Genomic DNA, 15,963 nt, shown 5'->3' with positions numbered 1-15,963 from the left:
AAAAAAAAAAAAAAAAAAAAAGAAGTTGGCCTGGCAGTGGTGGAGTGCACCTTTAATCCCAGAACTAGGGAGGCAGAGGCAGGTGGATCTGAGTTCTGTGTTCAAGGCTAACCTGATATACAGAGTTCTAAGACAGCCAAAGCTACACAGAGAAATCCTGTCTCAAAAAAACAAAAAACAGAAACAATGAAAAAAAATTCAGTGTTGCAGTTGCTTTCCATACTACCTTCCCCACTCCAAGTTAAAACAGTCAGTCTGATGAGTCTGGTAAGATTACAAGAATCTACCCAGTCCACAAAACATATGGTATGCAAAAATCAGGCCAGTTAGAGACTGATACACCAAAATGAAAAACTGAAGACAACTCTGGTACACAAGACACATAGACAATCTCAAAACACACAGCATAAACTAAATTCAACTGACCCTCTCCTGTGCACAGAAGTGGCAATCTTTAATTTTTAAGGAACCATAAAGAAACTACATCCATACAGAAACTTTTTTCATGTAATTTTTTTCTTCTGCACACTTATGCAGGATTATTTTTTTTTTACTGTTTTGAATTTTTAATTCTGGCTGTCCCCCTTTACAACTTCATTTAATTTGCTTATGCATTTTTATTACCGTTCTTGAACAAAATTGTTTCTTTTCCTTAGTTTCATATTTTTCTGTTTGACCTTTGTCTCTGTCTTTCCCCATCCCATCATCATTAGCAGTATTTTGGTTTTACCTTGTTGGCTTAAAAAGAAATCTTTAAAATTCCCATTCTTACATTTATCTAATTTTGTTTGTAAAGGTTTTTATTACTAAAGTGTTAGTTTTCTTTTAAAGTTTTCTCTAGTTTCTTGTTCTTTTGTCTTCCTCTATACAATGTCATCAGCTTTCTTCTATTATGCCTAATTTTCTTTGCCTCTCCTTCCCTGCCTTCCTCTCCCCACTGATCATTTCCACACTTGTCCTAGGTAATTTCTAACTCACAGATCACTCCACAGTAGTTATGTCAGTTCCTGTCTTCTGCCCACTGCTCTATTAGGTGCAAGGGCTAAATTTAAGCCTCTTTCTAGATCTTGTGTGGTTTGATGATGTCACTGCTACAGCAGTCTGTCTCCTCACTCACTGAGACAGGATTGAGCCTTCAAGAGCAGACTGCTCAGTAAAATGATTCCCGCCCCAATGAAAAGAAGATATCCAAACCAGTAAGTACGTAAATCACCACACAAAATACAAGAAATGTGAAAAAGCAAGGCCACATGACTCAACTAACAAAATCAAAAGGTACTGAAGCAGCTAAAATGACAAATAAAAATTCCAAAACCTTTTTCATAAAAATGATCAATAATCTGAAAGGATACAAAGCATAATAAATTTAATCCACTCTCAGAGAACAGAGTCAGCAACACACACGGGTAAAAGTCTACAAAATAGACGAGAAATCTGAATGGAAAAAGCAATACAGAAGAAAAACCAAAACATTGAGATTTTAGGTTGTGGGGGGTGTTGGAAACAAAAACTCAACGAATCAAATTATATGACCGTATGTACAGTATTTTCTCCTGCAACAACTGTTACTACAAAGGAATGTATTGCTTTGTCTAAAAAGACAAGTTGTACAAAAGATATTAAGTAAAAAGTATTAGCTGTGAAAATGGAGTTCGAGGCAGCAAAGACTAACACTCCGCAGAGTTACAGTCTCTAAATAGAATCCCTCCAAACCCTGCTGGATGTAGGCATTCAACAATGTGTAACAGCTAACAAAGAAGGACTTCTAAGGCTCAGTTCCTGTCCCAGTGAAATGTGCACTAGCAGTCACAGAAGACCTCAGCCAAGGAGGAATTGTTTTCTTCAGTGGTAGAGCCAAAGTAAGGTACATGGCTTCTAATTAAACTCATTTGGTTACAAAAACAAGACAAAAACAAAAATATCCATAAAAAATAAGAAGATATGAGGGGAGTAGTGGGAGTGAGATATGACAGGATAATGAGGTTAAGTATGATTAAAAAATACTATGTATTTCTATGTGAAAAGGCTATAATGAAATTAATATCACAATATACACTAAAATATAGCAGAAAAGGATTCACTATTTCAGTTATAAATACAGACAGTAAGAAAAGCTACAGCCTAATAAACTTCCTTACATGCTTTTTCTTCATCGTCACTATCAGAAAGCACAGTAGCCTTCCGCTTTGCTACTTTCTCCTCATCCCCCTCCTTTTCTTCATCTTCATCACTATCCAGTTTCTGCCTTTTCGGTTCTTCCTCCTCCTCACTGTCAGAGCTGTGGAGTCTTTTTCTGTCTGCATGGCCCTCTGACTCATTCTGCATTTCCGAATCTTCCCTCTTATTCTCTGCATCACTGTCGTCTGACTCTGGCTTGTGTTTGGGTCTGGAGGCATCCTCGGTTTCCGAATCACTAGCAGGTCCTTTCTGAGGCTCCTCACTTTCTGAGTCGCTGACTCGGGGTTTGGGGAGCTCCTCACTTTCCGAGTCACTGGCCTGTGGCCGTGGAGGCTCCTCACTTTCTGAGTCGCTGACTCGGGGTTTGGGGAGCTCCTCACTTTCTGAGTCACTGGCCTGTGGCCTTGGGGGCTCCTCACTTTCCGAGTCACTGATCCGAGGTTTGGGGAGCTCCTCGCTTTCTGAGTCACTTATACGAGGTTTGGGAGGCTCCTCATTTTCTGAGTCACTGGCCTGGGGCCTTGGGGGATCTTCGCTGTCCGACTCACTGACCTGAGGCTGTAGAGTGTCCTCAGCTTCAGAGTCACTGGCAGCATGCTTTCTAACCTCTTCCTTTTCTGAGTCACTTGCATGTCCATTAAGAAGCTCTTCATTTTCAGAGTCGCTCCCATGCTGGTTGACGTCTTCATTTTCAGAATAACTTGCAGGAGACTCTGCATGCTCCTCATATTCAGAGTCACTGTCCTTTGCCCTGTGAAGTTCCTCACTTTCAGAATCACTGGCATTAAGATTGGAGGGCTCATCGTTCTCAGAGTCTGTTCCATTAAGTCTCTTGTTCAAGCCATCTTCTCGATCGCTAGTTTCATTCTGAAAACATAAGAAAAATTAACAATGTCAAAAAAGGTAATGTAACCTTTAAAAAATTCCAATAATTTTTTTAAATGTAGGAATATGTGTATACTAAAAGAAGATTTTTCATCCTATACCAATAAAGAAACATCACTTTAAACTAAGGCCAGTCTGTGAAATGGAATGTCACAGTCTGGCCCCCAAAGACAAGTATAATCAAAGCTGTAAAGCATATTCCTACATGAAGAGCTCTCTATGTTTAAAAACAGACCGTTAATTGCTCATACAATTCTAGTTACCCAAAGAAATAAAAACATATAACCAAGTTTTTCACAAAGGTATAATCCTGAGTTCTATAAATTGTCATTATTTTAAGGGGAAAAAAAGCTTCACTATAAAAATTTTAATTATTCAAATGTCAAACAGCATATATTCACCCATGAAAATCTCAACCAACACAAAAGTAGTTCCTATTCTCAAAGCACCTATTAAAAGTCAGCATTATAGTCAGGCAGTGGTGGCACATGCCTCTAATCCCAGCACTCAGGAGGCAGAGGCAGGTGGATCTTTGTGCAGGTGGATCTTTGTGAGTTGGAGGCCAGCCTGGTCTACAAGAGCTAGTTTCAGGACAGGTTCCAAAGCTACAGAGAAACCCTGTCTCGAAACAAACAAACAAACAAAAAGGCCAGCATTATGTTTCCAGCTGGTTCACTTTCTCTTCTTAACAATACTTTTCAGGCCAAGAAAACAGGCTTCCACTTAAACAGAGGATGTGATGTACACCTATGTCAGTACTCAGGAGGCTGAGGCAGGAGGAAGAGAGCCTGAGGCCAGCTTGAACTATAAAGTAAGAGACCCTGTGTCAAAAAAAAAAAAGAAAAAAAGAAAAGAAAAAAGGAGAGGAAAAGATTAAAGGGACAGGGGATGAGAGGAATAGTAAAGAAAGGCATACAGGGAGGGATAACTAGGCATTCTGAAAAAGTCATATGGAAACCTACTACTGTAGCACTTCCTAAAAGATATACATACATACAAGAGTTTAAATGGAACTAGTATATATAATAGTGTGACGATACCCTAACTAGATACCGCATGCCACCAAATAAAAAACCCAGTACCAACAGGATTTTTGTTTTGAGCTATTGGCTAATAGAGTCCTAGAGACACCCCCCCCCCCCCAAACACTGTAAGTTATTGTCAATGCTTGACCTTATTGCTAAAGAGCTACATATCTGAACCATAGAACATGGAAAAATCTGCATGACACTCAACTGGTTGCTTCATCCCTACTGGCTAGCTTTCACAGCAACACTAGAGTACAAAAGCAAGCATCTGTCTCACTCAGCTGTGAAGCCTGTTACCTACAATAATGACTTGCCTGGCAAGATATGCCCACCAGTGCAGTAGTGGCACAAATGCTACGGGAGTGACTAACTACTTTTCTAAATTTAAGGCCTGCTCCATGAGATAGAACACATACTGACACGGTCAATAAGATCAAGAGCCTGTGGCTAAGTAGACCTATTACAGATCAAGGTTAGGAAAACCTACTATTATTCTGATAAATGAACACAACAATAAAATGATTCCTAATGATCTACTGCTAAACCCAAACATCAGACCACATTACTCAACCCTTCTAGTAATAGATGAAAATTAGGGGGCTGGAGAGATGGCTCAGAGGTTAAGAGCATTGCCTGCTCTTCCAAAGGTCCTGAGTTCAATTTCCAGTAACCACATGGTGGCTCACAACCATCTGGAATGAGGTCTGGTGCCCTCTTCTGGCCCGCAGTCATACACACAGACAGAATATTGCATACATAATAAATATTTTTTAAAAAATTAAAAAAATAGATGAAAATTAACACAGAGGTCAATGGACAGAGAATAAAAGATTCTGGAGTGCTCAGCCCTAAATGGGACATCTGTATCACACCTCTCCCCTCAAGGCTTAGGGATCTAAGTAGAAGAGGGGATAAAAGAGCCAGAGATGGTGGACGACTTCAAGGAAACTTTTCCAAACACAACAGGGCAGAAGCACATATGAACTCACAACCATTGGGAGGGCATGTCCAAGACCTACAGAAGCTTGATCCAGACAAATACCAGCATGGAGGAGGGGAAGTAGGTATAAGTGCCACTGAGGAGCTAATGACATTTGAAAGCTCTTCAAAGACAGAACATCTTTCCATTATTGGACATCTGGTATGTTGACCACACTCCAGGAGTAATTGGCCAATACAAAAACTGGACTCAATGGATTTGAGACAGAAAACATGAAACTGGGTTAGGAGGTGGGGAAAATCTGGAAGGAATTGTGGAAGGAACATGAATATGATCAAAATACATTATAGGAAATTCTTAAGTTATCAAAACAAAAAAAAAAGGGAAAGAAAATAGATGGTTAGGTAGTCACAGGTAAGCATGTATCAACTAGGGTACACAGGCTAGATTCTGGGAGAGTAAGACCAACCTAATTAGACTAATACAATGTAACTTGAAATACCTACCAACCTTCCTTTCTTCCAAAAAAACTCTTTCAAAATAAAAGTCAAAGCCAGCCACAGTGGAACATACTTGAAATCCCAAAACTAAGGGACAAAGGATAGCCTCACATTCAAGGCTAGTTAGGGATATACAGTGAATAACATGCCAGCCAGGGCTACATAGCAAGACTTCAGGAAGACACAATCAATATATTAGCTCTTTTTCTTTTGTTAAGATTCCAGCATCATGATCCTCAGCAGGCAGACAGGCAAGGCACTGGAGCAGCAGGTGAATGCTCCCATCTCTGCCCACAAGGAAGCAAAGAGCTTTAACTCAAAATGACATGAGACTTTTAAACCTCAAAACCTGTCCCCAGTGACATACTTCCTCCAAGAAGGCCATATCTTCTACTTCTTCCCAAATAGCCACCAACTGGGCACCAAGTCTGAAGTGTTACAGTGGGTCACCATTAAGTCAGATCACAATAGACACAGAGAGAAACAAGGTTTAAGGTACAAACATGATATATACATCATATAAAAATAATGAAAAAGATAAAAATTAAAGCTGCCAAAAACAAGTATTTTAGGATTTAGAGTAGTCTCAAACTTCAACTTTAATTTTAGAACCTCAATTTCCAATAATATTTTGTCCTAAGATGTATTAGCAGAAGCTCAGTAGGATAACTCAAATGGGAAAAGCACTTGCTACCAAGCCTAGTAACTTTTGCGTTTGGTCCCCAGAATCCACATGGTAGGGGACAATTGGCTTTTCCAAATTTTCCTCTAACCTACAGATATATACACACATACACATACACATACACACACACACCTTACAAGCATGTACATAATAACAACCTCCCCCCAAAAAAGTGGAAGAAAGCTAGGTCTTAAAGTGCACAGATGTAGCAGTTGGCACTACAGGACATTAAGACAGGATTTAACATACTATGGGTTATTTCAAAATAGAGATAATTGGGTCTTTTTCCTGGAGTGCCACTGATAGTGTGATACAGCTCTAACCACTAAACCCTAAACTTCAATGTAAAAAATTTAAGTTTTAGTTGTATGTGGTGGCATATACCTTTAATCACAGAATTCAGGAGGAAGAGGTTTGAGTTTGAGGCCACATAGGGCTACATACTGAGACCTTGGGAGGGGGGCTAAAATTTAAATACCTCAGAGACAAGCTAACTGGCAAAACAGAAGCACTAAGAGACAAAATGAGTTGGACAGACACCCCCTCCCCAATTTATCTGCTACCCTCTAACCTGGATTTCCTAACACATTGTATATGCACTGTAAAACAAGCAATTATTACAAGGATGTTACATTTTTACTTATTTTTATAAAACAGGATTTCACTATGTAGCTCTGGCTCTCCTAGAACTTGCTGTGAACTCACAGAGATCCATCTATCTCTGCCTTCCAAGCACTAAGATGAAAGATGTGTTCCACCATACCTGGCTCCTATCATTTTTAAAATGAGCTCTGTTACATCTGGGCACTCATCCAGTTATGTAACACGAAGGGAAAAAAAGAGCAATAGTCTCAGTCAAGAGCAAATTCTGGCCCTGTGAGTTCAAGGCCAGCCTGGTCAGGCTGGGCTGAGCCGGGCTAGTCAGAAGTACAGTAAAAAGCCTGTCTCCAAACAAACAAACAAAAAAAAAAAAAAGAGGAAGAACTAGTAAACAGACTCAAACAGAAGGCAAAGACATTACAGAATCTGAGGAGACTGTATTAAACCCATACAGCTAAAAGATTTGATGTTATTAAAATACTTAAAAAATTTAGACTATTTTTAGCAGCCAAACTAAAAACTTAAACTTTTTTAAAACAGAAATTAGACCCAAGTATAGGAAACATTACAAATTACCACCAAAGTTTCTTTCTTTTTCTCTCTCTCCTTTTTTTTCCCCCTTCAAGACAGAATTTGCCTGTGTAGCCCTGGCCATCCTGGAACTTGGATCTGTAGATCAAGCTAGTGTCGAACTCACAGAGATCCACATGCCCCTGCCTCCTGGGTGCTGGAATTAAAAGTGTATGCCAATATGGCAAGGCATGGATGGCACCACCAAAATTTATTTATTTATTTATTTAGATTTTTTTTTTTTCTTTTGACACTGTTTATATAACAGTCCTGGATGCCCTGGAACTTGCTCTGTAGACCAGGCTGGCTTTGAACTCAGAGATACGCCTGCTTCTCCCTCCAGAGTGCTGGAATTAAATGTGTATGCCACCGCTGCCTGGCCAAAATTTCTTAAAAGTCATTTTCCTCCCAAAAAGGGTATCAAATTTACTATGTAATTGAAGCTAGATAACCACGAACTTCTGGTCCTTAAAGCTGGGATTAAAATCATGCACAACTACATCTAGTTTATACAGCACTAGGGATTTGTACTCAGGGGCTTGTAACACTGCAGGCAAGCACTCTATCAACTGAACTACACCCCAGCCCAAATGTCATCTTTTTAAACAAGCAAAAAGTTTCCACTTAGAGCTTTCAGGAAAACTGAGCACTCTGAGGATCTTGGGAAGCTTTAGAAATGTCTAATCTCAAGCTTTCTCTGCGATCATTCACACTGCAGTTATAAAGAACTATTGGTTATCTATCATAAACACATTGTTCATTTCAACATTCAAGTATCAACCATGCTCTTACAGACTAAGGTTACAGCACATAATAAATGATGTTTTGGTTATGAGCCTTAGCCTTTCATTGCTGAGCCATCTCTCAACCTTAACTGACATTCTTTAAGTGAAAAAAAAAAAACAGTTGTAATGCAATGATTTGTAGTATGAGGGAAGGGGAGGGAAAAGAGAGTATTAAAAACCACAATTCTATCAATTCAAATAAAAACTCCCAGAGAAAATTGCAATGTTTTAAAAATTCAGTTTTTAACCAGCCAGCAGTGGTGGCATACACCTTTAATCTCAGCCCTTGGGAGGCAGAGATAGGCAGATCTCTGAGTTCAGGACCAGCATGGTCTGCAGAGAGAGTTCTAGGACAGCCAGGGCTACACAGAAAAATCCTGTCTGGAAAAAAAAAGCAAAACAAATAAAAAACTTGGCAGCCATAAAACTTCACCACTTGGCAAAAATACTCCTCTCATGAAGCCTTTTCCATCTTTCTCTCTGGAAAGAACAGAGTTTGTGCACTGCAATGTGAAAGTTAAAAACACAGACTTTAGAGTCACACAAGAGCCTGAGAAGCCACAGCCTGCCACTGTACATTGTGTGACCTGAGGAGACATTCTTCGTGCTCAAAGCTTCTGTCTACAAAGTGTTAATTAGAAACAGTAATTATACTTTAAAGAGCTGCTCTGAACATTAAATGCATGAAAAGCTGCTAATAACAGAACCTTCCTAGTTGTAATTAATTATAAAATCTTTCAGGACACAGCACAAACATAACCTTCTGACAGAATTAGTCATTCCTCTTTCATATCCCCCCAACAGCATCTTCTATTTCTACATTATAAAAAACGAGACTCTACCTGTTTTCCAATAAAAAATTTTAAGTTTATTTCATTTATATGCATGAGTGTTTTACCTCTATGTGTGTGCATGTATGTATGTATGTACCATACATGTGTGCCTGGTACCTGCAGAGCCAGAAGAGAGCATCAGATCCCCTGGAATTGGAGTTATAGGCAGTTGTGAGTCACCATGTGGGTCCTGGGAATAGAAACTGTGTCCTCTATAAGAACAAGTGCTCTAAATCACTGAGCCATCTCTCTAGATACCCATTTTTACATTTTATAGAATTCATGGAACAGTACTTGCATAAAATTCCACACAAGGAGTCAGTGGTTAAGAGCACTTACTGCTCTTCCAGAGGGCGTGGGCTCAATTCCTAGCACCTACATGGTGGCACACAATTGTCTGTAATTCCAATTCCAAGAGACTCTTCTGGCCTCCAAGGGCACTGCATACCTGTGATACAAAGACATAGAAGTTATACACATAAAAATAAAAAAATAAATCTTTAAGCTGGGTGATGGCACAAACCTTTAATCCTAGCATCTGGGAAGAGGCAGATGGATCTCAATGGTTTGAAAACAGCTGGGTCTACAGAGCAAGTCCCAGGCTAGCAATATAGTGAGACTCTGTTTCAAAAACAAAGCTCACTAAAATTTCCTAGCGAGCACACAATTTGAAAGTATCCTAGTTTTTTCAGAACATTTAAGACTGGATCTACAAGATGCAAGAGTTTCAAACAGCAGTAACTACCCTGCGTCCTCATTCACACCTCAAAATGGGAGTGGAGGCTCAATGACCAGGAATCTCCAGGCTTCTCTCAACCAGGCAAAAAGTATATTTTAGGGTGGAGATGGAAACAGGTTATTTTCACAGAAACCTGTGTGACCACATGGTGTGGTCAAAACAATGTGGTTACCACTAAGTAAATCCCTCTGACTGGTTGATAACTGCTGCTACTAATATGCACTCCTTAGCTATCAAACTTAAAAAGAAAAGGTTTTAGGCCCAACACTGAATGGGGAGAGGCACTTTATTTCCTGTCAAATGTTTGCAGAGATCAGTTTTAAATGGAAAGGTGCCATCCCATCCTCAATCAAAGCCATACCTTGGGCACAACATTTAGAAAGCACAGGGGCTCTTGTCACCCTACCCACTTACCCCCACCCCCGCTTGTAAGAATATGACAATGAGTTGCTACTGGCTCTTGCTGAGAGCTCAGCTTCCGTAGCTGATGTCAGCCAGGGAAAAGCTTACCATTTTCCCATCACTAGTTCCAGAGTACTGGAGAATACATGGAATTAAACTAAATCACTCCTGATCACTTCCCACAGAAAAAGACTTCATATACAATCAAATTTGAGAAAACTGTGGCAGATTTCAGGCACAGGCTACAATATAGGTCAGTTAGTTTGCTAGACAGCACCAGGGACCATGGCTAGGAAGAGGCTAGAGAGATGGCACAGCAGATAAGAGGACTGGCTGCTCTACCAGAGGATCTGGGTTTGACTCACTCAACTCCAATACCAAGGGATCTGATGCACTCTTCTGGCTTTGCAGGTACCATAAATGCAGCTGGTGCACAGGCACACATATAAGCAAAACACCCAGCAAACATACACAATAACAAAAAGAGTCAGCTAGGAGTAGTCTGGGACCACTCTGTTTTAAGGAAACTATTCATTTCCAAAGAGCCAGAATTTTGTGGGATTATTTTATAAAGCAATATATGTCACAATGCATTATTCAAAACAGTATAATCAAGGGGTAGCAAAGAAGTTCAGTAGCCTGGTGTGGTGAAATAAAAAAGAAGCTTTGACAGTCTAAATATCAATAGTTAGGGAATCACCAAATATACACTCAACAAAGCAGAGTGCACACTGAAAACATGTGAAGAAACTAACAGTACCTTGTGGATGTGTACTATGCAGCTAGGTCCAGAGTGGGCCTTTATTTGTCATTATTTCCTGAACATAGCATTCTAACTGAACTAGGTATGGCAAGTAGTCTAGCAATGACTGAAAGTATAGAGAACAAAGCGCCTATTACACAAAACTACACCTTAAAAAAACTTTTTTTTTTGAGACAGGGAACTGACTAGCCTTCAAACTTGCAGCAATCCTTCTACTTGTTTCCAAAGTGCTAGAACTGCAGGCATGAGCCACCATGCCTGGCTTGCCATTTTAAATATGTTATTTTTTTAGTGTTGAAACTCCAACCCAAGGTTTCATGCATGCCAAGAACACACATCATCACTGAGCTATACCCCATCCCTTGTGTCATTTATAATATATAATGTGAGCATCCTTGGGGTTTCAGATGGCAAGGATAAGGGAAAGAGTCCTGGAATCAATTTCCATGGACAAAGGGATGACTGTACTGTTATATCCATATTATGAAATCATTAAAATTACACTCATAGTTTAATGTCTCTTTCTACTGGAAAATAAACCCAATAATGGGATTTTGACTTTTAGTCATGTGCATGTCCAAAGCACTTTTTAAAAGAGCATGATACACAGCATGCTCAGTGCTGAGTATTCATGATGTGAACATGTAAACTGAAAAATGACATGACTGTAATGAGAGTCAATACAATTTTGAAGACACATCTACAACTTAAAATTAGACAAAACTTTATATGTTTATGTAATAAAAATGCCAGTCATAAAAGAAAATCCATCCACCTTTACCATTCCTATTTGTTTCTATGTATATCTACCAAAGACATGCTGATTTATTGGAAAGTTACAATTTTATTTTGTTAATAATAAGAAATGCTATATGACCAGGTGGTTTACTAAACAGCTTCAAAAATATTTAGGACAATGTTTAAATGTATACAAAATTCACCACTATTTGGTTACTAAAGCATCTTTTAAAACTACATTTGTTGTAAGTACAGTTATACGTGCCTGTAATCCCAGGTACCTGGGAAGCTGCTAAAGCAGAAGAATCAAAAGTTCAAGACTAGCCTCAGCAATTTAGGAATATTCTGCCTTAAAAATAAAAAGAGGGCTCCATGATAAAGGCATTCATTTGTCACTAAAGCTGACAACCTAAATTCAATCCTCAGATCCCACTTGGTGGGAGAGAACTAATTCCTGCAAGATGTCTTCAGTCCACCACATCGTGGCATGCCCAGCCCACACTCCTAAATAAACATAATAAAAAATAAAAGGTAGCCGGGCGGTGGTGGTGCACGCTTTTAATCCCACCACTCGGGAGGCAGAGGCAGGCGGATTTTTGTGAGTTCGAGGCCAGCCTGGTCTACAAGAGCTAGTTCCAGGACGGGAACCAAAAAGCTACGGAGAAACCCTGCCTCAAAAATCAAAAAAATAAATAAATAAATAAATAAATAAATAAATAAATAAATAAAATAAAAGGTAGCTCAATGGTAGAGTGTTTACTTTCCTAGCAGATCCAAAGCTCTGGCTTTAATCCCAAGCAACACAATAACAAAACAAACACAGCAAAACATTATATTTGAGTTATAATACTAGGCCTTGCCACAGATTGTTGTGAAATATTAGCTGAAGATGTGTTACATTTGTTTATGGTGTGGAATATTTGTTTAATGATTGCAAAGATGTGCTACATTCTTTTATGTTGCATTTGTTTAACTCTGTGAAGCTGTGTTACTTTGCCTGCCTAAAACATCTGATGGTCTAATAAAGAGTTCAATGGCCAATAGTGAAGTAAGAGAAGGACAGGCTAGGCTGCCAGGCAGAGAGAATAAACGGGAGAAAAAGGAAGAGAGAGGATGCTAGGGGCCAGTCACGGAGTAAGAAGAAAAGATGTACAAATAGAAAAAGAGAAAAGCCCAGAGGAGAGGCAAAAGGTAGGTGGAATAATTTAAGTTAACAAAAGCTGGGTAGAATTAAGCCAAACTAAGCCTGGGTATTTATTTATAAGTAAAATAAATCTCTGTGTATTTATTTGGGAGGTGGGTAGCAGGCCCCTAAAGAGTAAAGAGTTAAAGTAAATAATAACTACAACAGAATGACAAGTCTAATTCTTGACATAAACCTTAAGAAATTATATCTCCCCTAATTGTTTTTGACTGCAAATGCTTACTGCCTTTCCTAGCCTACTAATAGATCATACTCTGAATAAACAGGCACAGCTGAAAACTGCCTAGATTTGAAATCTGACCCAACAGAACTTTTCCCTGTAAGCATCAGTGATCAGACCATCTCTGCTCACCTTAAAACAATCCACTAATTTACACACTAACTTTCAGGGATGAAAGCCTGTGGCAATCTCTCAAACTCCTAAATAAAATAAGTGCCATAGAAATGTGAGGAAAGGCCTCCCCAAAGACACTGTACCTCTGAATGCTGTTCTCCACTCCCAGTGTCGGATCCGGAGTGCTGCCCATTGACATCCTCCTCACCATCGGACCCCGAATCCCGCTCGTCCTGGACTGGGGTAGCACCACCATCATCTGCTTAAAACAAAACAAAACCCCACTTAGGGTGTAAGATGGATGATATCTGTAATAATGTTTACGAGTACAGTTAAAAATGACCACCTACAGTTAAGATGAGCAAACTGAATATAAGAGCCAAAAGTTACTACCATTGAAGAAGCATAGCTAATGAAGCAAATGTTCTGAAAAAAAAAAAAAAACATAAATACCAACAACTATTACCATGTAGTGTGGCACATATAGCAATAAAAATATTTCATAAAGATGAAGCCTAGAAAAACCACTAAATGCCAAGTCAAAGTCATCTAAATAGTTCCAATTTTTTTATTGTCTATCTTTCCATGGCACTTACCATGAACTGTCACCTAACCTACCAATACCTTAAAAATACAAAATAAAATTATGCTTGAGAGGTATTTAGGTACATTGAAAGACATGACTCGATCAGCAATTTAAGAAATAAATAAGTAGTCAGGTGGTGGTAGCGTACACCTTTAATCCCAGCACCGGGGAGGCAGAGACGACGGAACTCTGAGTTCGAGGCCAACCTGGTCTGCAGAGCAAGTTCCAGGGCAGGCTCCAAAGCTACACAGAGAAATCCTGTCTCGAAAAACAAAACAAAACAAAAAATAAATAAAAATTAAATGAAACAGTCACCTACAAAAAAGTCAAAGTAGCAATACAAAAATAGGTGACTCTGATACTAATGAGATATTCTATTCACCTAAAGAGCAAAGTTTATAGCTGAGCATGGTACATGTCTTTAATCCCAGAGCCTGTCCTGGGATAGATGAGGTTGGCCTCGAACTCACAGAAATCCGCCTGCCTCTGCCTCCCAAGTGCTGGGATTAAAGGGGTGTGCCACAAGCGCCCAGCCTTAACTTTAAAATGCCAATGAACTAAAAAAAATATTTTGAAAAAAAATATTTTAAGCGGTGGAGGTCCAGGATAACAGTCTCCTGTCATAGCAGTTCAGTCATTAGCAACTAAAGTCAGAACAGAAAACAGCTTAATGCTTAACCATCTATTGCAGTAATTTTGATACACAAAGTCCAAAAAAAAAATCAGCACATAGCTGTTTTGCCCATCCAGGCCCTTTTTTAAAAATACGTCTGAAAACTTAAAGCTCCTGCGCGTTCTTCCCGGGAAGCCCGCATTACAGGAGAACTTAAACTAGCTCTAACTGGTAAAAGTCTAGAAGGTTCCTGTCCCCGCCACCGACCAGTTTTTTAAGGATACTGTAACAGTTCAACTCCTGGCAATTCCCTTAAAAGGGCAGCCCGCTTCCCTCGCAGGCAGAGGTGACAACCTGAGGAAAACCCCTTGGGGAGCCGGGCAGACCTCTCCGAGGTCGCAGCTCCCGCCCCGCCGGTACCCCCGGGGTACAGTCTACCGGGGAGGGGACCGTCTAGCCCGGGGCCTCTCCCCTCCGTGCTAGGGCCCGAGGCCGAGCCACAGCCCGGCCCACCCGTCCCGACCCACCTGACTGGTCCCCGCTGTAGTACTCCGAGTCCATGGCGGGCGGGCTCTCGGCGGGGAGTGTCCGCGACACGCGCCGCCCCCGTCACGTCCTTCCTGGCAGAGTGACCTCCCTCGGCGGCGCCGCGCCTCGGCCTCGTCCGAGGGTCCGGAGAAGTCGGCCGCGGCCGGCGCAAACGCCCCGATCCCGACACGCCAGCTACCCGAAAGGGCCGTACCTCACAGGCCGGCTAAGTGAAGGTCCGCGCGCAACTTCCCAGAAGCACCTCTGGGGCCAAAATGGCGCCTGCCCACGACCCTCAGAGCAACGCAGTGCGCAGGCGCCGTCACCCTTCCGTCGGCCAATCAGAAGGTGCTATGGTTCTCTGACGCCTTGGCAGCGTCTGGAAGGAGACTGCTGGGAGAATCGAGTGGGAGCGGGAAGTTCGGCTTCAGATAAATTACGACCTCGGGCCGGATTTGGTCTGTCTACTGTAGGAGTGATGTTACTCGCTTGCCTCTGTGTTCGAGCTTGCTTTGAGGAACATTTGAGTTTCTGCGAAAAATGAGAACCCGCTAAAATTGCATTTTAACATTCGGCCAGTTCCAATTCCCGCCCTAAATTCTGAGAGAAAGTAGCGCGTTGTTCTCTGGGACTTGTAGTTCTAAGGTTAAAGAGCGCTGATGAATTGTTGTGTGGCGTTCTCCAAAGCGTCTTGACTGTGCGTGGTCTCAGGTTGAATTCCCTTCGCCGAGAAAGTTAAGAAATGGATAAAAGAAAGTCATGAAATAAAGTGATTGGTACTTATGAAACATCTTATTTCCTTTCTTTACAAAATAACTAAATTACAACTGAAAAACTATCTGGTCATCAAGTATAGATCTTTGTCTTAAGAGCCCCTTGATAGCCGGGCGGTGGGCACACATCTTTAATCCCAGCATGGCAGAGGCAGGCAGGATCTCTGAGTTCGGGCCAACCTGGTGTAGACAGTGAGTTCCATGACAGCCAGGGTTACTCAGAGAAACCCTGTCTCCAACCCCTAGACACACACACACACACACACACACACACACACA

The 15,963-nt window shown here is 40.7% G+C and overlaps 1 protein-coding gene across 3 annotated transcripts in view; it reads right to left on the bottom strand.

Moving 5' to 3' along the window:
• Iws1 (IWS1, SUPT6H interacting protein) overlaps nt 1–15,194 on the bottom strand; it is a 34,377-nt gene extending 19,183 nt beyond the window's left edge. For 2 of the 3 annotated variants that reach the window (XM_005355864.2, XM_026783446.1), the window contains exons 1-3: nt 14,911–15,193; nt 13,328–13,443; nt 2,139–3,045 (exon numbers count right to left, since the gene is read on the bottom strand). In XM_005355864.2, coding sequence (XP_005355921.1) covers nt 2,139–3,045; nt 13,328–13,443; nt 14,911–14,944 — 1,057 coding nt within the window. In that variant the 5' untranslated portion in view covers nt 14,945–15,193. Of the gene's footprint in view, nt 1–2,138; nt 3,046–13,327; nt 13,444–14,910 lie in introns of all 3 variants that reach the window. The other variant, XM_026783447.1, reaches the window with a different exon arrangement.
• Nucleotides 15,195–15,963: the final 769 nt, after the last annotated feature.

The sequence above is a fragment of the Microtus ochrogaster genome, chromosome 18 (genome assembly GCF_000317375.1).
Source record: "Microtus ochrogaster isolate Prairie Vole_2 chromosome 18, MicOch1.0, whole genome shotgun sequence".
In the NCBI taxonomy this organism is placed as follows: Eukaryota; Metazoa; Chordata; class Mammalia; order Rodentia; family Cricetidae; genus Microtus; species Microtus ochrogaster.
The sequence above is the reverse complement of the archived record's forward strand: the minus strand, read 5'-3'. Positions and strand labels throughout refer to the sequence as shown.